Source organism: Aedes albopictus, chromosome 1 (genome assembly GCF_035046485.1).
Source record: "Aedes albopictus strain Foshan chromosome 1, AalbF5, whole genome shotgun sequence".
Classification (NCBI taxonomy): Eukaryota; Metazoa; Arthropoda; class Insecta; order Diptera; family Culicidae; genus Aedes; species Aedes albopictus.
This window is the reverse complement of record NC_085136.1, coordinates 35236731-35253974: the sequence shown is the minus strand read 5'-3', so window position 1 is coordinate 35253974 and position 17244 is coordinate 35236731. Positions and strand designations below refer to the sequence as shown.

Below are 17244 nucleotides of genomic sequence, written 5' to 3'. Positions count from 1 at the left end.
TCGTGGAATGTTAACCTAATCTACTTTCTTGACCAACATTTGTATAGAGCATAGATGATAATATCTTTATGCTGTTATAACTGAACACGTTTGTCAATATTCTTTCATATTTCATGCATTCGATGCTAATTTGGAGAGGTCAAAATACAATTTTGAATTAAACTCTTCTGCCCAATTCAAATGTTGGTCTAAATCATATCACTTCCTGATCCCTGATTCTAATCCTGATGCAGCATCATGAACTGCACCATCTGATGGTACCGTTCCAGCATTTGGTCGTAGATGTCGCTACTGTCCTGCGCCGGATCGCAAACTCTGGTGACGCTGTGTTCCGGAAGCAGGCCCCGGATGTATTCAAAGTACGATTCCAGCGCTACCTTGCCGCCTTCCTTGGCACGGTCCGCCTCCAGGACGTACTTGGCTCGATAGGCAGCCCCGACCAGGGCTGCTTCCGTCGTCTGCTGGGTGTACACCGGGGCGTTGAAAACGTCCGAAACGACCTGCAGGATCGATTTGTTGGCCGATGCTCCACCGGTGGCCAGAATCCGGGTGTTTTCCCCGAAGCTGAAACCCATCTCGGTAGCGAAGGCCTTTCGTGTCAACATCTGTCCCTCGACCAGCGCTCGAATTTCCGCCTGTGGCGAACTGAACTTCAGAACTCCCTTGGCCAGCTCGGTCTCGTTCAGGTTGCAGGACTTGTTCCACCGAAGCGACCCTTTCACAGCCGGCAGAATCTCCTGGGAGATGAAATGCAGTGCAATGTTGCCGAAGTTACCTCGTGGAGTTGAGTCCAACAGCTCGCTGAAGTTCTCCCAATTGTCATTCGCTTCGGCTCGTTTGAAGATATCCCGGACCAACGAACCATTCCGGAAGCACAACAATCCCATATAGCCTTCATCGGTTGGATGGACCAACACGTGACCTTCCAGCAGATTCGGTGGTTCACTCAGTCGCATCATGATCGTATCACTCGTTCCCAAAGACAACGCCAGCCAATCCTCTCCGATCACCATTCCTGCCAGAGCAGAAAGATTGTCACCGGTAAAGGCCACCACTTTGCAGGCAGTATTGAAGTTGTAACGCTGCACGAAGAACTGTCCGATTGTACCAATGATCGAACTAGTCGGTACCGGATCTCCTAATTTCGCTGACAAATTCGGGGCACACGCCGTCAAACACGCATCCGACCATGTTCGCTTCCGGATGTCCAGCAGATTCATCCCGGAGCCATCGGCCAAATCGATAGGAGCCACCTCTCCCAGGAAAATCGAAGCCAGGAAGCTGCTGACTAGCGAGATTCGCTCCGTGTTCCGGTAGCAATCCGGCCGCTGCTGGAAGACCTTCCTGATCTGTGGTCCCGTGAACCGTTCGTAGCACTTGGACCCGGTAATGTGCACCATTTTCTCCCGGCCACCGACCGCTTCCTCCATCTCCTCGCACTGCTTCCCGGTAGTGCTGTCCATCCAGATGGGGGTCCGGTGCACGGTGAACGCCGAATCATCAATCTGCGTATGCAGAAACTTGTCGGCGTCCAGATTTCGCAGGGTTTGTACACCACTTCGCGACCAGTAGAGGGAACCGTGCTGCTGGGCCGATCCACTGACGGCCATCACCGTACTGAGGTCACCCCCTTGCACGACCAACCGATCCAGCACCATGTCCAAAGCTTTGACCCACATCACCGGCTGGACGTAGAATCTGCGGTTACAGAGGAATAGGTTCGTTGACATTAAAAGGTCTCAAAATTGTAGTCACGGTCATCAGAAACAGGGCTTACTCATTTTTAGCAGTTCCGGCATTGACGCCGCCGCTGGTTCGGAATTCCGGCAGGTCCGAGTCGAATTTGACCTCTGCGTGGGCAACATTCTCGAGCTTTGCGTTCAGTAGGACGGCTTTCAGCTGAAAGGGAAAATTGAAGGGTGAATGAGTGAGAGCTGACTGCAATTACTTGTATTATAACGGATTGGATGAGAGATAATGATGGGGACGCGTGATGTATTGACTATTGAGTAGGTCAGTTCGTGCAACGCGTCGTAGTTTTGAGTATTTTTGGGGTGAAAACTAAAGTTTCCTGCTTTTAGTCACAGGATACCAATTAGTGGCAGAGGTCGCTCAATGCATTTTGATTTAGTTCTTCAGAAGACATAGCATATATATATTTTTTTTATCTGTCATAACGAGATTTTTAGCATTAGGCTAGTTCATCTTGGGACCCACGCTTTACTTCCCTTCCGAAGGAAGAACTCACATTTTGCGAATTTGTGTTACAAAAATAAAAGAAATTAATTAATACAAAGAATTAACATATCACGAACACATAGAACCTTATAAATGCACAAATTAGGAACATCACAAATTGACACAGCACAACATATAACATAAATGTGTCCTGTTATCCAGATGGATAAGTCCTTCCGATCACAGGATGACGAGGTTTCATGTATTGATTTGGGTCCATCAGTCATCCTGGAATTGTATTTTAATTGGCAGTTTGCCTTTTAGTTCACAGTCTTTGTTTCTGTGCCATAGCTTGGTTTTGTCTAGGAAAACTAATCCTAATCGGGCCTCCCGTTTCAGGGTTCGATACTTGAGCTCAACAACTTGAAGTCCGTGGCAGGGAAGGCTTACATCTCTAGTACTTGACCGCTGCCCGAAATAGCCTGAAAGTTGGCAATCAATATTGGATTCCATTTCATATTTTGTCAGAACCCTATAAATGTGTATTAAACTCGGGGAATATTTACAACTTAAAATGAAACATTTAAGGACATAGTTGCAGGGGTTACAAAATGGCAGCGAGTATGGCCGCCACTCTCTCCCTTATACCTCCCTCCCCTCACCATAGTCTTCGAGAAGCGCGGAAGTTAGCGAACAATTTCTCAAAATTATACTTGCTTACCTTCTCAAATTGCACTCAGGTTGCTACTTGTGGTAGACAATTATATTTTTCATCCGTTAGGAAGTACTGCTTTGCAATTTTCACAATATTTTCACAATTTCGTGCCAAAATGTAGCACACACTGCACTTTTTTTTCTTCGACAAGCGCGTCACCCTTATTTTCAAATCACTTTTTAACAGTCTTCTACGCAACACAGTACTGTAATAAGTTGATCGATTACGTGAAATTGTCCGCACTTTCGCCTGACCTACCGTTTATCGCGAAAAACTTACGCGTTTTCCACTTTTGTGGCTGAAAACCCGGATCAATTTACATCGCGGTTCGCTAAAACGGAAAAGCGTACCGTTAAACTGAGTGGTATTGTTCAACGTACGGTGAAATTGATTAAACCGCAGTTCATGTTTATCACGAAACAAGGCTGTTATTGTGTTAATCTTTTTAACTATTTTAAATATCATACTGCCAATGTGATTTCAATGGATAACAGAACAATCGTTCTCTGTTTATGAGTTGAAATTACATCAATTAATGTCACCCCATAACACGGTAGTTTTTTACGGTGAGAGAGAAAAAGTACGAGAGAAGAGAGGAGAGAGTTGTCAACAAAAACGTAAATAAAGTGGTGCACAATGGGATAATTGGTGAAAATATTGGGCAAAGTAGGGATTAAAATAAATTTAAAAATATTTTATAAGAACAAATTGTGTTGGTGGGCATATGCAATAAATCATATGTGTGCCAAAATTCAAAGGTACAACTGCTATTTTAATACAGCTCATTTTGGAACGTTTTTGTTAGTTTATTTGACCAAGTCACACTACACTGTGCGCCATCTGATTTGTTTGTTTTGAGTGGGTGGTTGAGAGGGTTATTAGACCGGGAGCCAAGCTTATTATTATGATCTCGAGCAACCTTCACCTTAACACAAAGAACGCACGAATGTAAAATTTATAACACATTTGACAATTATTCTGTCTTATAATTGTAACAAATATTTATACCCGTAACATTTGTCGGGAGTGGGATTCGATCCCAGGTCCTCGGCGTGATAGTCAAGTGTTCTAACCATCACACCAGGTCCGCTCCACAACGCATATATTTATCGGTGAGCTCGTTCCATATCTATACAGGGTGTTAGGTTCCTGAGTGCAAACTTTTTAAAGGGTTATAAAGGACCATAAATGGTGAAAAATATTGTTCTACGGATATGGTCAAATCTCAACCGTTACGTAGTTATTGAACTTCCCATGTTTTTGACTCTTATTGCCTTAACTGGCTATAACTTGAAAATGGTCCAACTTATCGCAGTTTAAATTATTAAGCATTTTTCAAAGATAATTGACAAAAACAAATTGAAAAACACACTACTTTTGAGCAATTTGCTCTAGAAAACTTAGTTATTTAACTAAACCAATCGATTCAAAGATGCCATTTGATAGAAAATTCGATAATCTTTCGAATAAGGGTAAAATTATTCGAAAAATTATTGAATTTTCTATCAAATGGCATCTTTGAATCGATTGGTTTAGTTAAATAACTAAGTTTTCTAGAGCAAATTGCTCAAAAGTAGTGTGTTTTTCAATTTGTTTTTTGTCAATTATCTTTGAAAAATGCTTAATAATTTAAAATTCTTCCTTTGGCAAAGTTGGGACCCCTGTTTCTCTCTACAATTCGTTCTTTGACATCAAACTTCTAACTCTTATCGTTTTCTTGCAATTTCGATTTAAACATCGCATTTCAGATCATAAATTTGCAACTGCCAAGGTTAGCACTTTTTTGCGCAATGTGCGCAAAATTGCAAGGAAATTGCAAGGAAACGATAAGAGCTAGAAGTTTGGTGTCAAAGAACGAATTGTAGAGTAAAACAGAACCCACAACTTTGCCAAAGAAAGAATTTCAATTTATTACGCATGTTCCAAAGATAATTGACAAAAACAAATTAAAACACACTAATTTGAGCTCTTTTGCTCTAGAAAACTTAGTTATTTAACTAAACCAAACGATTCAAAGATGCCAGTTGATAGAAAATTCAATCATGTTTCGAATAAGGGTAAAATACTGCGATTAGTCTGACCATTTTCAAGTTATAGCCAGTTAAGGCAACAATAATCAAAAACATGGAAAGTTCAATAACTACGTAACGATTGAGATTTGAAAATTTGCGTAGAATAATTTTTGTCATTATTTATGGTCCTCTATCACCCTTTAAAAAGTTTGCACTCACCAACCTTACACCGAATCTTTCCCAGGTGCGCCGCAGGATTTTGGCTTTTGTGACGAAACAAAAAAAAAAACAAACTCTTTATTTGTATTGCGGAACACCTTTAGTTTTTTTTATTAGTAAAGCTAGTGTCGTTCCTATTTTTTAAATCTTTTCTGACTCTTTCATTGTTCCTTTGATTTCTGGTATCCCTTTTAAACATATCAATTGAAACCACATTTTAAAATTTCAAGTTTTGAAATTGTTTTGAGAATTTTTAAGCTTCAGCCTAGTTTTTGATTTTACTATAACTTGTCCAAAGTTTTAATTTCAAGAACATTATTTACGTTCTTTTCAAAATAATTACAAGGTCTTTGGAACAGCTTAGCGGCATACAGTTTTGTCGATCTGGTAGTGTGAAAAGCTAGCTTTGACCTTTTTGAACCAGACTGTTTTATCAGTACTGCCGCTGAACTCGAATGCTTGGTTATGCTCGGTTTCATCAATGGGGTTGCGCCCTATTTGGGCCAATCCAGGCCCAAAGGGTTAAGTTGGAACTTATGAAAATATATTCAATCAAAGCCCACCTGGCAGGTCTTTACAATCTCTTCATGTGTCCCAGTTTGCCGAAATTTTCCAAAATAAATAAAAGTGTTGCTTTGCAATTTTCGCAAAAAAATTGAAGCTTTGGTCAAGTTCTGTGTAGCCATTTTCATTCAAAAAGAATTCTTTAATAATTGCAAACGTTCATCAAAAATATGGCATTTGAATTAACGAAATTCAGTAATTCACGTCAATTACTGATTTTCGGCAATGTGTTCTGCAATGTCAATCGGCAATCGAACTATTTTGCTGAGTCTCGGTAAACTGCATCTGTATCATCATTGTACACTCTCGAAGTTTCTTTCCCGGTCATTGCATGTAGCGGGCACTAGCGCAGTCTTGTGCCGCGTACTATTGGCAGTTGCATCAAACCTCCGCATATCGTTCCTATCCATGCTATCTTGCGCATCAGCAATCATACTCTTCATGCTGCTGCGGTGATGTTTTTGGATATCCTTACGAGTGTAGTAGGTACTGCTGATTGCCAATCTCTTAGTATCAGCGAATGTCACAAGCCACATGCCGATATAGTTAGTAATGAAGGTTTTCCGTTCCAATAACTGGTCTAAAGAAACTTTCTTTAACGATCTGCGCAGTTGCATCTCCAAAGACTGTTTTGACATCTTGATCTAGCCTTTAAAGCGCCCAAGTGCTTCTCCCAGAAGTTCTTCGGAAATCCAATCAGGGATTGCACCAGAAATTCGTTCAGGCAAGCTTGTTATTCAATGAAAACATTCCCGATATGATGCGATTTGATTTACATTCGCCAACGAATACATTTTCACCCTCTCTCGTTTTGCCAAACTAACCTCCCGTACGAATTGCACACGAACAGACTTCAACGCTGATCAGCCTTGTTGGTTATTCATTTTCGTCATTGAGCCTTCCATAGCTAAGCCTTTCTTTTCATCGCTTTCGATGGTGCTCATGAACTTATCGCGAAGCATCGTCGGCTGGAAACTTTTGTTGGTATAGTGTCAGTATATATGAATGTTACATCTGTGTGTGTGTCGAGCATTCGGGCCGTTGTCTCTACAACCAACCTATTCTGTGAGGTTCGGCTGTTCGGGCGAGCGTGTGGCGGCACTGAAAAATGGGAACGAAATCGTTTGCGATTTACCTATGTACATCATGCTCGTTTTGCCAATTCTTTGCATCTGGTTATCGATTAGCAGTGCAATCGCAAGCTATTCAAATACAGTTGATAAGTTATAATGAGCACTCGTGAGGTGATAATTTGCAACATTGCATTCAGGGATTCCTCCAGGAATTCCTCCAAGAATTTATCCAGAAATCGCTCCAGGATTTCGGTGATTGCTCCAGGAATTCATCCAGATATTTCAGGAAATCCTCCAGGTATTCCTCTAGGGATTCCTCCAGAAATTTCTCCAGGGATTTCTGCAAAAAATCTCATGAATACTTTCTTGTATTTCTCTAAGAACTTCTCCAAGGATTATTTCAGGAATTTCTCCAAAGATTGCTACGGAAATTCCTCTAGTGATTTTTTCAGAAATTCCTCTTGAGATCTCTTCAAAAATTTATTCAGGGTTTCGCTCAGATATTTCAGAAATCCTTCCATCATATTTTCCAGGGATGCATCCGGGAATTGAATAGGAATACCTGAAGACTTTTTTAAATTCCTTCAAGGATTTCTAGAGGAATTGCTCCAGCGATTTGTATTGAAATTCTTTTCAGTGTGATTTTTTTTTGTTTAATTTTAGAGTGATGCAAACAGAAGCCAGGAGCTGCTCAAAGAAGTCATCCAGGATTTTTTCACAATTTTCTCTAAAAATTTGATTCTCAGATTCTTTTTTTTTTCAAGAAATCGTGGATTTCTTCAGGAACTCCTCCAGAGATTCCTCTAGGAGTTTTTTCCAGGGATGTTTTGAAAGTGTTCCTTTTAAAAGTTCTTCAGGAATCGTTCCGAAAATTTGTAAATGGATTCCTTCAAAAATCCCTCATGGAAAGTGTGATTGCACCAGGAATTTCTTCTTAAATTCATCTAAACATTTCTTCTTGAATATATTCCAGCAATTCCTTCAGGTTAATTCAACGATTTTTTTCCAAGGATTCCATTATTTGAAAGTTCTCCGGAAATACCTCCAGGAAATTCTTGAAAAATTTCTTTAGAGGTTTGCTTCAAGAATTCTTTGAGGAATACCTCGAGGGTATTTTTTTTTGTTTAGAGAGACTTTACCTCTGGGGCATTCGTCTCTGAGGGTATTATCCAGTGATATTTTCAAGGCTTTAGCAAGAATACTATAAAGAATTATTCCAAGGATTCTTCCGGAAATACGTAAATTCAAATTTACGAATGCGCATGCAGAGTTGATTTCCTGTAGAAAAATGCCTTATATGAACTTTATTTAACAAACTCATATGTTTTAACCACAGACAAACAGACGTCTCACTCTACCCGCTTCCCATCGTTTCCTTTTATAACGGACTATACCTATATTCTGTAGTTTGCAAGTCTCTCGCTCATGGCGCTCGCATCGTTTTTGCTCCTATTTGACGTTTGCTTACTACCGTCATCTAGTTAGTGGGTTTTGCGAAACACCGCGTAATTAGCATGGCTCGATAACCCGAGCAGAGTAAAAATGCTCAATAATAGCATATTTTGATATGAAGATCAAAAAGTGATAAGGTGCACCGGGGCAAGTTGAAACGGGTGGGGCAAAATGAAACACGATGTTTTGAAATAGTTTTCAATACAATTTTGAAATTTTTCTTTCGCCGAAAGATTGTTTGAATCAAAAATTATGTGTTATGGCATTCAAGCTGTTAACCATCATTAGATAACATCATGTTAACCCTCTGTTTCATCTTGCCCCACCCGTTTCAACTTGCCCCGATGTACCTTATTTGTTTGTTTGAGATAAGAGGTAAAAGTACTGAAAATAGTATCTCAAGTTTACTCCTGGAACATCATCATCATATCACATTTAGCTCTTGGTAAGATCTAACCAATAGCAGCTAGCAATTGATCTTCAAATATCAAATTTTGATATAGGTTAGATGGTTCAAGAACAAATTTTTGCTATTATTTTCAGTACTTTACCTCTTATGTCAAACAAATCAATATCACATTTTGATCGTCAGTACTTGGCCTCTGCCCAGATATACTTTTGTGACGATGATTTTAATCGCACGTTGTTCCAGGTGATACGTCTGTTTGTCTGTGTTTTAACACTACTAGCGCGGATTAGATGATGTCGGCGTGGATTTCAAATGGCTTGGCATGGATTTTGCGGTTTTCAAATCGACACTTCTGTAATAGCCCGTGCGTAAGAAAATATATTAGATAGAAAAACTTTGTAAAATAGTTTGAAAAAATGATCGTGAATCGCTTTTGCCGATTTATGGATAATCTTCGTTTGCTGCGGGCAGAGTGTTGCGTTTGTAATTATTTACAAACATTCTGTTAGTTTGTATATGTTAAACTCTGGTTCGTGAACCTGTCACTGATGTTTAATTGGCATTTGTAGCGCTCAGGCCATTTCGGGCAACAATCAAATATACAAAAATCGCAAACCGTTCCCTAGCACAGACATCAAAATGTAAACCTTGATGTAGACAGTCTTGTATTGAGACCCGAGTCACTACTATGGAAGCAACTATCGCTGTGAGCTAAAGGCAACCTGCCAGAAAAAATACGATTACATGATTGACTGATGGACCTAAAACGATAATGAAACCTCGTCATCCTAGGATTGAACTTGATTATCCATTTGGGTTACAGGGCACAATGTATGTTATGTGTTGCATGTTGATGTTTTTTGTGCATTCGTAATGTTTGATTTCATATTTTGTTTGTAAGTTACCATACGTGGGACGCGATTAATTTATGCGGCTCACATTTTCTTTTACATTGCCGCCCAACGTGGGGCCCGAAGCGAAAAACAAATAATAGCATTTGTAGGGTTAAACTTCTCGGTTTTCGTCATTGATGCGAGTTTCTTTAAAGAATCAAACATTGGCTCTGATATCACTATCTTGTTTTCAGTCATAGTCGAGCACGGTTATCAATCGTGGCGAACTTAAGAACTCATCGACCTTTGCGTATCGATATCCAGCGCTTCTCAGTGGAGCGTGTGATAGATGAATACCGCTAAATAAGTGGATAAGGGAAATCAATGTAGACGACATCCTCAACCATATATGGAAGTTAATTCACGGAGCGATGAGAACAGCAGTGCGAGAAGTAATACGGCTGACGACCCAGAAATGGTTGGTTCGATGAGGAGTGCCAGAAAATCACGTATTACAGAAGCCGCATGTTAGTGTCTGGTATCCAGTAAAATAGAGACCTAATAGGTCAAGAAAACTAGAGCAGCCAAAGAAGAGCTCATCGCAGAAAGAAGGAACTATATGAGGAGAGAGCGCCATTACTGTTGCGCAAAGCAATATGGAACAAAACGATATGCGGAAATTTTACGGAACTGTCAATGATGTGTGGAGAAAAACAGTGACGTCTTTCCTCATGTGAGTGACAGAAAAGGTAACTTGCTAAGATAAAACTATGATAGCTGCCAAGTGGCTGGAGAGACCAGTTCGAGAACGGTTACATTTTTCGTAACCTTGAGTCGTTCCCGACATGTCGTTCTAAATATGTTTACACGATAATTAATTACCATACCTACAATGCATTCATATCATGTAGGTATACGTTTGTCTATATGGCATCCTAAGGGAACGTTCAAAAATTACGTCCAACATTTGGGGGAGGGGGGGGGGTCTAGAAAAGTGTGACAGTACGTGTATTGGGTATAGGGAAATTGCGTGACAGAGGGGGGAGGGGGGGTCTAGAAATCCCAAAAAACGATGGACGTAATTTTTGAATCTTCCCTAAAATGCGCGAAGAAAACGTAAACCTCAATACCACAACTTGTCCCACAAGAGTGATTCCACCTACTTTTTATTGATCTAACACGTTGAAGAGTACCTATAAGGCCCGCAAAATAAGAGCTGCATAAATACCTACTGAAATGAGAACAAAGATCCACTACGCCAGATGCTACCATATCACACCCCAAACAATGGGTGAAATTCAAATCGGGCCCGATGATCAGTTGTTTCCCAAAACGGAAACCATTTCGAACAGCGTGTTCCATTGTTATCTTTTAAATTGAAATTTCCTTCCCAACTGAAGTGAAAATAATGCACAAGAAACTGCTGACTGGCACCGCAAGCGTTCAAATCAGCCTCTGGAAAGGGTCGTATAAAACTCATTGGTGCAAGACACGACATCGCGAGAGAAGACAACGCGTATGGACACCGAAGTCGCGAGAACGAGAAGAACCGCAATCTTATATATGATGGTGTTTTAGCTGTTTATTGACCGCGGCGATGGCTGGCAATTCGGTTGGTTTGCCATTTTCATCCGTCGCGTCGTTGTCGGCAAATGACGATGATAAGATGGAAAAAGTTTACAAACAAAAACCAACAAACGTAGATTATTACACTTAACTTGTACCAACGCCGTCAATGCGATGATAACGCAAAAGTTAAATTAAAGTCAATCCGGTGAACCGGGATCAGTCTGCGAACACGTAAACAATTATCAGCACTGTGAGGTGAGGGTAAATTCTGATAGAAGTAGAATGGGATATTTTTTTTAAATGCCTAATGATGAATAACTATGTAATACCTTTTGGGTGCTTAGATCCAGTCCAAGATATGTTTCGTTTTCGGATTGCATGTTTTGTAAAGGTCAAACCTAGATGTTTACTGTTTATTTTTCGGATATCTATCTAGTTTTATCACACTTTTGCTACTTCTTAAAATTACTTTCACTGATCAAGACACTAAACCAACTTTCGGTTAAATTGTCCTTCCCGGGCACTGTGGTTAAATTTTCACCGACGATGACTAAGCTCCTGGTAAATAACGGGTCCGGTGCAACACACCTTCCTTACATGTACCGCCAGGCGATGTTATTATTTAGGACCACTATACTCCAGGTCCGTCCAGTACCACCGAGCCGACGAGCCGTCCGTGTGCGAGACGAGTATTATGTTTGCGTACCGACGAGTGGGACCACTTGAGCTGACTGACTGACTGGACTGTTGGTTAACCACATTGACGTTTTCATGTGCGATGCATCCCTCCTCCATGTATGGAAGCGACTGAGTGTCCGCATCTGTCGGCGTTTCCAACTTGTTGTGAGGATGTATGCAGGTATATGTGGGATAGCTGGAAATGGAGTTACTGTGGGCCCAAGGCTTGTTCAACAGGGTGTCTACTACCTGTGTTGGATGCCCGCAATATAGATAGATAGATAGATAGATAGATAGATAGATAGATAGATAGATAGATAGATAGATAGATAGATAGATAGATAGATAGATAGATAGATAAATAGATAGATAGATAGATAGATAGATAGATAGATAGATAGATAGATAGATAGATATATAGATAGATAGATAGATAGATAGATAGATAGATAGATAGATAGATAGATAGATAGATAGATAGATAGATAGATAGATAGATAGATAGATAGATAGATAGATAGATAGATAGATAGATAGATAGATAGATAGATAGATAGATAGATAGATAGATAGATAGATAGATAGATAGATAGATAGATAGATAGATAGATAGATAGATAGATAGATAGATAGATAGATAGATAGATAGATAGATAGATAGATAGATAGATAGATAGATAGATAGATAGATAGATAGATAGATAGATAGATAGATAGATAGATAGATAGATAGATAGATAGATAGATAGATAGATAGATAGATAGATAGATAGATAGATAGATAGATAGATAGATAGATAGATAGATAGATAGATAGATAGATAGATAGATAGATAGATAGATAGATAGATAGATAGATAGATAGATAGATAGATAGATAGATAGATAGATAGATAGATAGATAGATAGATAGATAGATAGATAGATAGATAGATAGATAGATAGATAGATAGATAGATAGATAGATAGATAGATAGATAGATAGATAGATAGATAGATAGATAGATAGATAGATAGATAGATAGATAGATAGATAGATAGATAGATAGATAGATAGATAGATAGATAGATAGATAGATAGATAGATAGATAGATAGATAGATAGATAGATAGATAGATAGATAGATAGATAGATAGATAGATAGATAGATAGATAGATAGATAGATAGATAGATAGATAGATAGATAGATAGATAGATAGATAGATAGATAGATAGATAGATAGATAGATAGATAGATAGATAGATAGATAGATAGATAGATAGATAGATAGATAGATAGATAGATAGATAGATAGATAGATAGATAGATAGATAGATAGATAGATAGATAGATAGATAGATAGATAGATAGATAGATAGATAGATAGATAGATAGATAGATAGATAGATAGATAGATAGATAGATAGATAGATAGATAGATAGATAGATAGATAGATAGATAGATAGATAGATAGATAGATAGATAGATAGATAGATAGATAGATAGATAGATAGATAGATAGATAGATAGATAGATAGATAGATAGATAGATAGATAGATAGATAGATAGATAGATAGATAGATAGATAGATAGATAGATAGATAGATAGATAGATAGATAGATAGATAGATAGATAGATAGATAGATAGATAGATAGATAGATAGATAGATAGATAGATAGATAGATAGATAGATAGATAGATAGATAGATAGATAGATAGATAGATAGATAGATAGATAGATAGATAGATAGATAGATAGATAGATAGATAGATAGATAGATAGATAGATAGATAGATAGATAGATAGATAGATAGATAGATAGATAGATAGATAGATAGATAGATAGATAGATAGATAGATAGATAGATAGATAGATAGATAGATAGATAGATAGATAGATAGATAGATAGATTTTTTTCTCAATCGCTACCTTAATTCCGCACTAGCCAACTGCTTGACGGAAACCAGATTTGCTCGCAGATCTGTACATACCTAATTCCTCTAAGTTATTTTGTATCGCTTAGTCATTTCTTGTTATTCGATGAGATGTTTTCGAGGAAAGAGTTTCTGACCCTTTTGGATTTTTTCAACAGATGCTTCTCGCATTAACCCAGATGTCCCAGATTTTTTTTTTCTGATACTCCTCCAGGAGTTCCCGCTGGGATTCCCCCTGATCTTCCTTCAAAAGATTATCATCAGAAGTTCTTTCTGGGATTCCTTAAAGAGTTTCGTCTGGTATCTGTCCAGCAAATCCTTCTGGGATGCATCCAAAAATTTCTCCACGAGTCCTTGGTAGGATTCCTGCAGGAGTTCTTTTTGGTATTTGTGTATAGCACGAGTTGCTTCTGGGACATTAATTTTGAATACTTCCCAAGTGATTCTATCTGTGTTTTTTGTTGAAATTTGTCCAGGGTTTCTTATTGCGTTTCCTCCAAGAGTTCCTTAATAAGTTATGGGCATCCTTCAGGAAACGCCTTTGAGAAGCCTCCACGAGTTCTCTCCGCAAATCATCCAGAAGTTCTTCTAGGAGCTGTCCTGGTGTTCCTTGCAGGTATCTTCCTGGAGTTTTGGAATGTCTATAGTGTTTAGGAACTTCTACCTCCTGAACATCCTCAAGGACTTCCTTGTCGAGTTTTTTTTAAGTTCCATTCTGCAGAAAATCCATTTAGAAATCCTACAAGAGTTGTTTCAAGAAATCCTAAAGTAGTCCCCTTGTGGGAAACTTTCAGAATTGATGGGATTCGGGAGCTCTTCTGGGAATCCTCAAGGAGTTCCAGGAGAAACCTCCAGATCGAATTCCTGGATCCCAGACTTAACTCCTTTTTCCTAAAGTATTTCTATTTTCGACCTGGTCATCGCCTCGTACTGAAAGAACATAGAGGTCTCTAATTCTCTCTTAGATGTAATCTTCCTTTTCCATCCCTCAGCTGTAGCAAGTACGCAGTCAGGACAGCTCTAGAACGTTGAAGGACTGCGTCAATCGAGATATTGTACATTGCAGAGATTTTTTAGATTCTGGTACAATAAGTGTTTAGATTTATTTTACAGCTTAGGTACGTTATAGACGTTTGTTAACGCTGCAAAACTATAGCCAAAGGTGTACTCAACCACGCGACTTCAAATAAATACCGTGAGGTGCCCATATTTCGTGCACTTAAGAATTCTCAAAGTTTGATAAACGACTGAAATTTTACCATAAAGTATATTAAATTAATTTCTTCGATAATATTTAGTGCTGGCACTGTAGCTCCCAAGAAAAATATAAATTAGGCAACTTCACATTATACAAGATAGTTACAGCATTATTTTGATTTGTTTGAAAGTGCCAAATTTCGTGCACGGGTTCCAAATTTCGTTCAAAATGGGTCCAAATTTCGCTCACTCTATAAGACGTAGAATTCACCTAAATATGTTAATTTTCAAAACGTAGCATACTCGTACAATACCAATGAAACCCTATGAAACCATAACGTGTAGATAAAATCGATGTCTGTGACGAAATATGAGTGAATATTTGCTGTTTCCCATGTACGTCCCGGATGTTTACATGAGAATTTCCAAAATCCTTCTGTAGTTTTAAGGGTTATTATTTTTGAAGTTTGTTTTGCTGTTTTATTGAAATCTTAATAAAACAATATATTGTTTCCTATTTTAATCAAATGTTCACTAACTTTACTAATGGTCAGTAATGTGAATTAATTCATTTTTTTAAATGTAGCTTTTTACCTTTCTATTATGTGCCATTAATAGGCACATTCCTCGGGAGGTTAGTTCTAGTAAAGTGTCGTCTTCCAAATTTGTGTTCTGGCAATAAAGCTTATGTCAATAATTTGCTTGAATGAAACTAGCGGCTGTAAGCTACTACTCCCAATGTTTGGGTAAATAAAATCATCCCGAGCTTACTTAGTATTCCCACATTTATAAATTTGTTTATTTTTTTTTCTACGTAGTGTATGAGCAGTCCCTATCTAATTTAAAACCAATTAAAATAGTTATTAGAACTATTATTAATAACCGAATCATGCGATGGGTTTGTAGCCATTTGGGTACACATGAACCTCTAAAACAAAGTTATGAAAAAGAGTGAACGAAATTAGGGACCCATACAAATTGTGGGTTCCTAATTTCGCCAACAACTAAAATATTGAAACAAAATAAGAAAATAACATTTTTAGGTAATTTTATTGCGTATTATAATAAAACATATTGAATTGGAATAATCAAACATAAATTGGAATATTTACCTTTGATAGAGGTCAAAATATTTGTTCACTTCCGTGAGTGTTGATTTTCTCGTATCTCTGAATATGGCATCTGCTATTTGCATACATTTGCAATTTATTTTTCAATCTTTGACATAAATCAAATTTTTCATTTCTTTTTTTGTGAAATGTATTGAGATCAAATGCAGTTTTGAGGTTATAGCAAATTTTGGATGATTCCGCTGTTAATTAGATAATAATGCTCTCAGATGTCAGAAGTTGACGAAGTTTGGGCCCGCACGAAATTAGGGCACCCCACGGTAGTAATTATATAATTGTTTGACTTTGTATCGAAAATTAAAAAGAAAATCAAAAATATTTCATCAATACAAAAATGTCAATGGCCCGTAGTTTGGTAACCCCTGATGGATATGCTGAGCATATCGGAGAGCTCCCGGTGGTGAGAGACCCGCGATATAGTTTACAAACATCACTCACACTAGTCAAGAGGGTCAAGACGAAGTGTTTTTAGTTGTGGTCGATGGCCACCGGTACCCTAACGGAGCAGCAGTTCACCGATGCTGCCGAGCAATTTTCGGAACTGTCCCGTCGACTCGATGACGGATGGGAACTAATCAGGCCCGAAAGCGGAGCCTTCGCGTATCTACGAAAACGATTGAAGCAGACACTGAATACCGCCATCGGAACTGGAAGAAGTGCTTCAGATGACGACGAAGCAGAACTGCTAGTGGAGGATCCTTCTTTGGCGGATGGAGCGGTGAATTCAGTTTCCAAGCAAGAAGTTGTCTATCAGTTCGAGTATCACGTAGTCTACAGCGTTAGTTACCAAGTTCCGGTGCTGTACTTCAATGCGTACAAGTGCGGTAATGTTTCATGATCGATTTCATCGGGTAATCCGTTCCGGAGCACTAAAGTCATCACTTCGTTACAGATGGTACCATGCTTCGACTGGAGGAAGCCTGGGATGGGTTTCGTGACCTTGCGTCGGAGAGTCGCGAACAGTTGAGGCAAACCTTGACCCAGATGGAGCATCCGATTCTGTTCAGACCGTTTCTGGCGCTCCATCCCTGTAGAACTGCTCAGGTTCTCGGAAACGTTGCTAACGCCGGATGTGGGAACTTACTGGTAGCTTTCGTTTCATCCTATGGACCGTTTGTCAATTTGGCTTTGGATGTACGATATGGCACGTTGGGTAGCGAGAAATAAAATATCAGACAATAAGTTATCTAAATAATATTTTTATTGTGAATTGAAGAACTCCATACAAAAATTGTACCATTGAATGTATATTCATCATTTGAGAGTCAAGTACCCAGGCTTTTCTGTTTTACT

General features: G+C 38.7%; 2 protein-coding genes across 2 annotated transcripts; one reads left to right on the top strand and one right to left on the bottom strand.

Annotated features, from left to right (window-relative positions):
• Positions 1-63: 63 nt before the first annotated feature.
• On the bottom strand, positions 64-11814 carry LOC109430086 (xylulose kinase). Its single transcript, XM_029855839.2, has 3 exons — positions 11354-11814; positions 1778-1899; positions 64-1698 (listed from the first exon to the last, which is right to left on the bottom strand). Exons 1-3 carry the CDS (start codon positions 11402-11404, stop codon positions 219-221), a joined length of 1653 nt encoding a protein of 550 aa, XP_029711699.2. The 5' UTR covers positions 11405-11814; the 3' UTR covers positions 64-218.
• Positions 11815-16356: 4542 nt separating this feature from the next.
• Positions 16357-17137, top strand: LOC109430084 (ubiquitin-like-conjugating enzyme ATG10). Its single transcript, XM_019706116.3, has 2 exons — positions 16357-16775; positions 16844-17137. Exons 1-2 carry the CDS (start codon positions 16433-16435, stop codon positions 17116-17118), a joined length of 618 nt encoding a protein of 205 aa, XP_019561661.2. The 5' UTR covers positions 16357-16432; the 3' UTR covers positions 17119-17137.
• Positions 17138-17244: the final 107 nt, after the last annotated feature.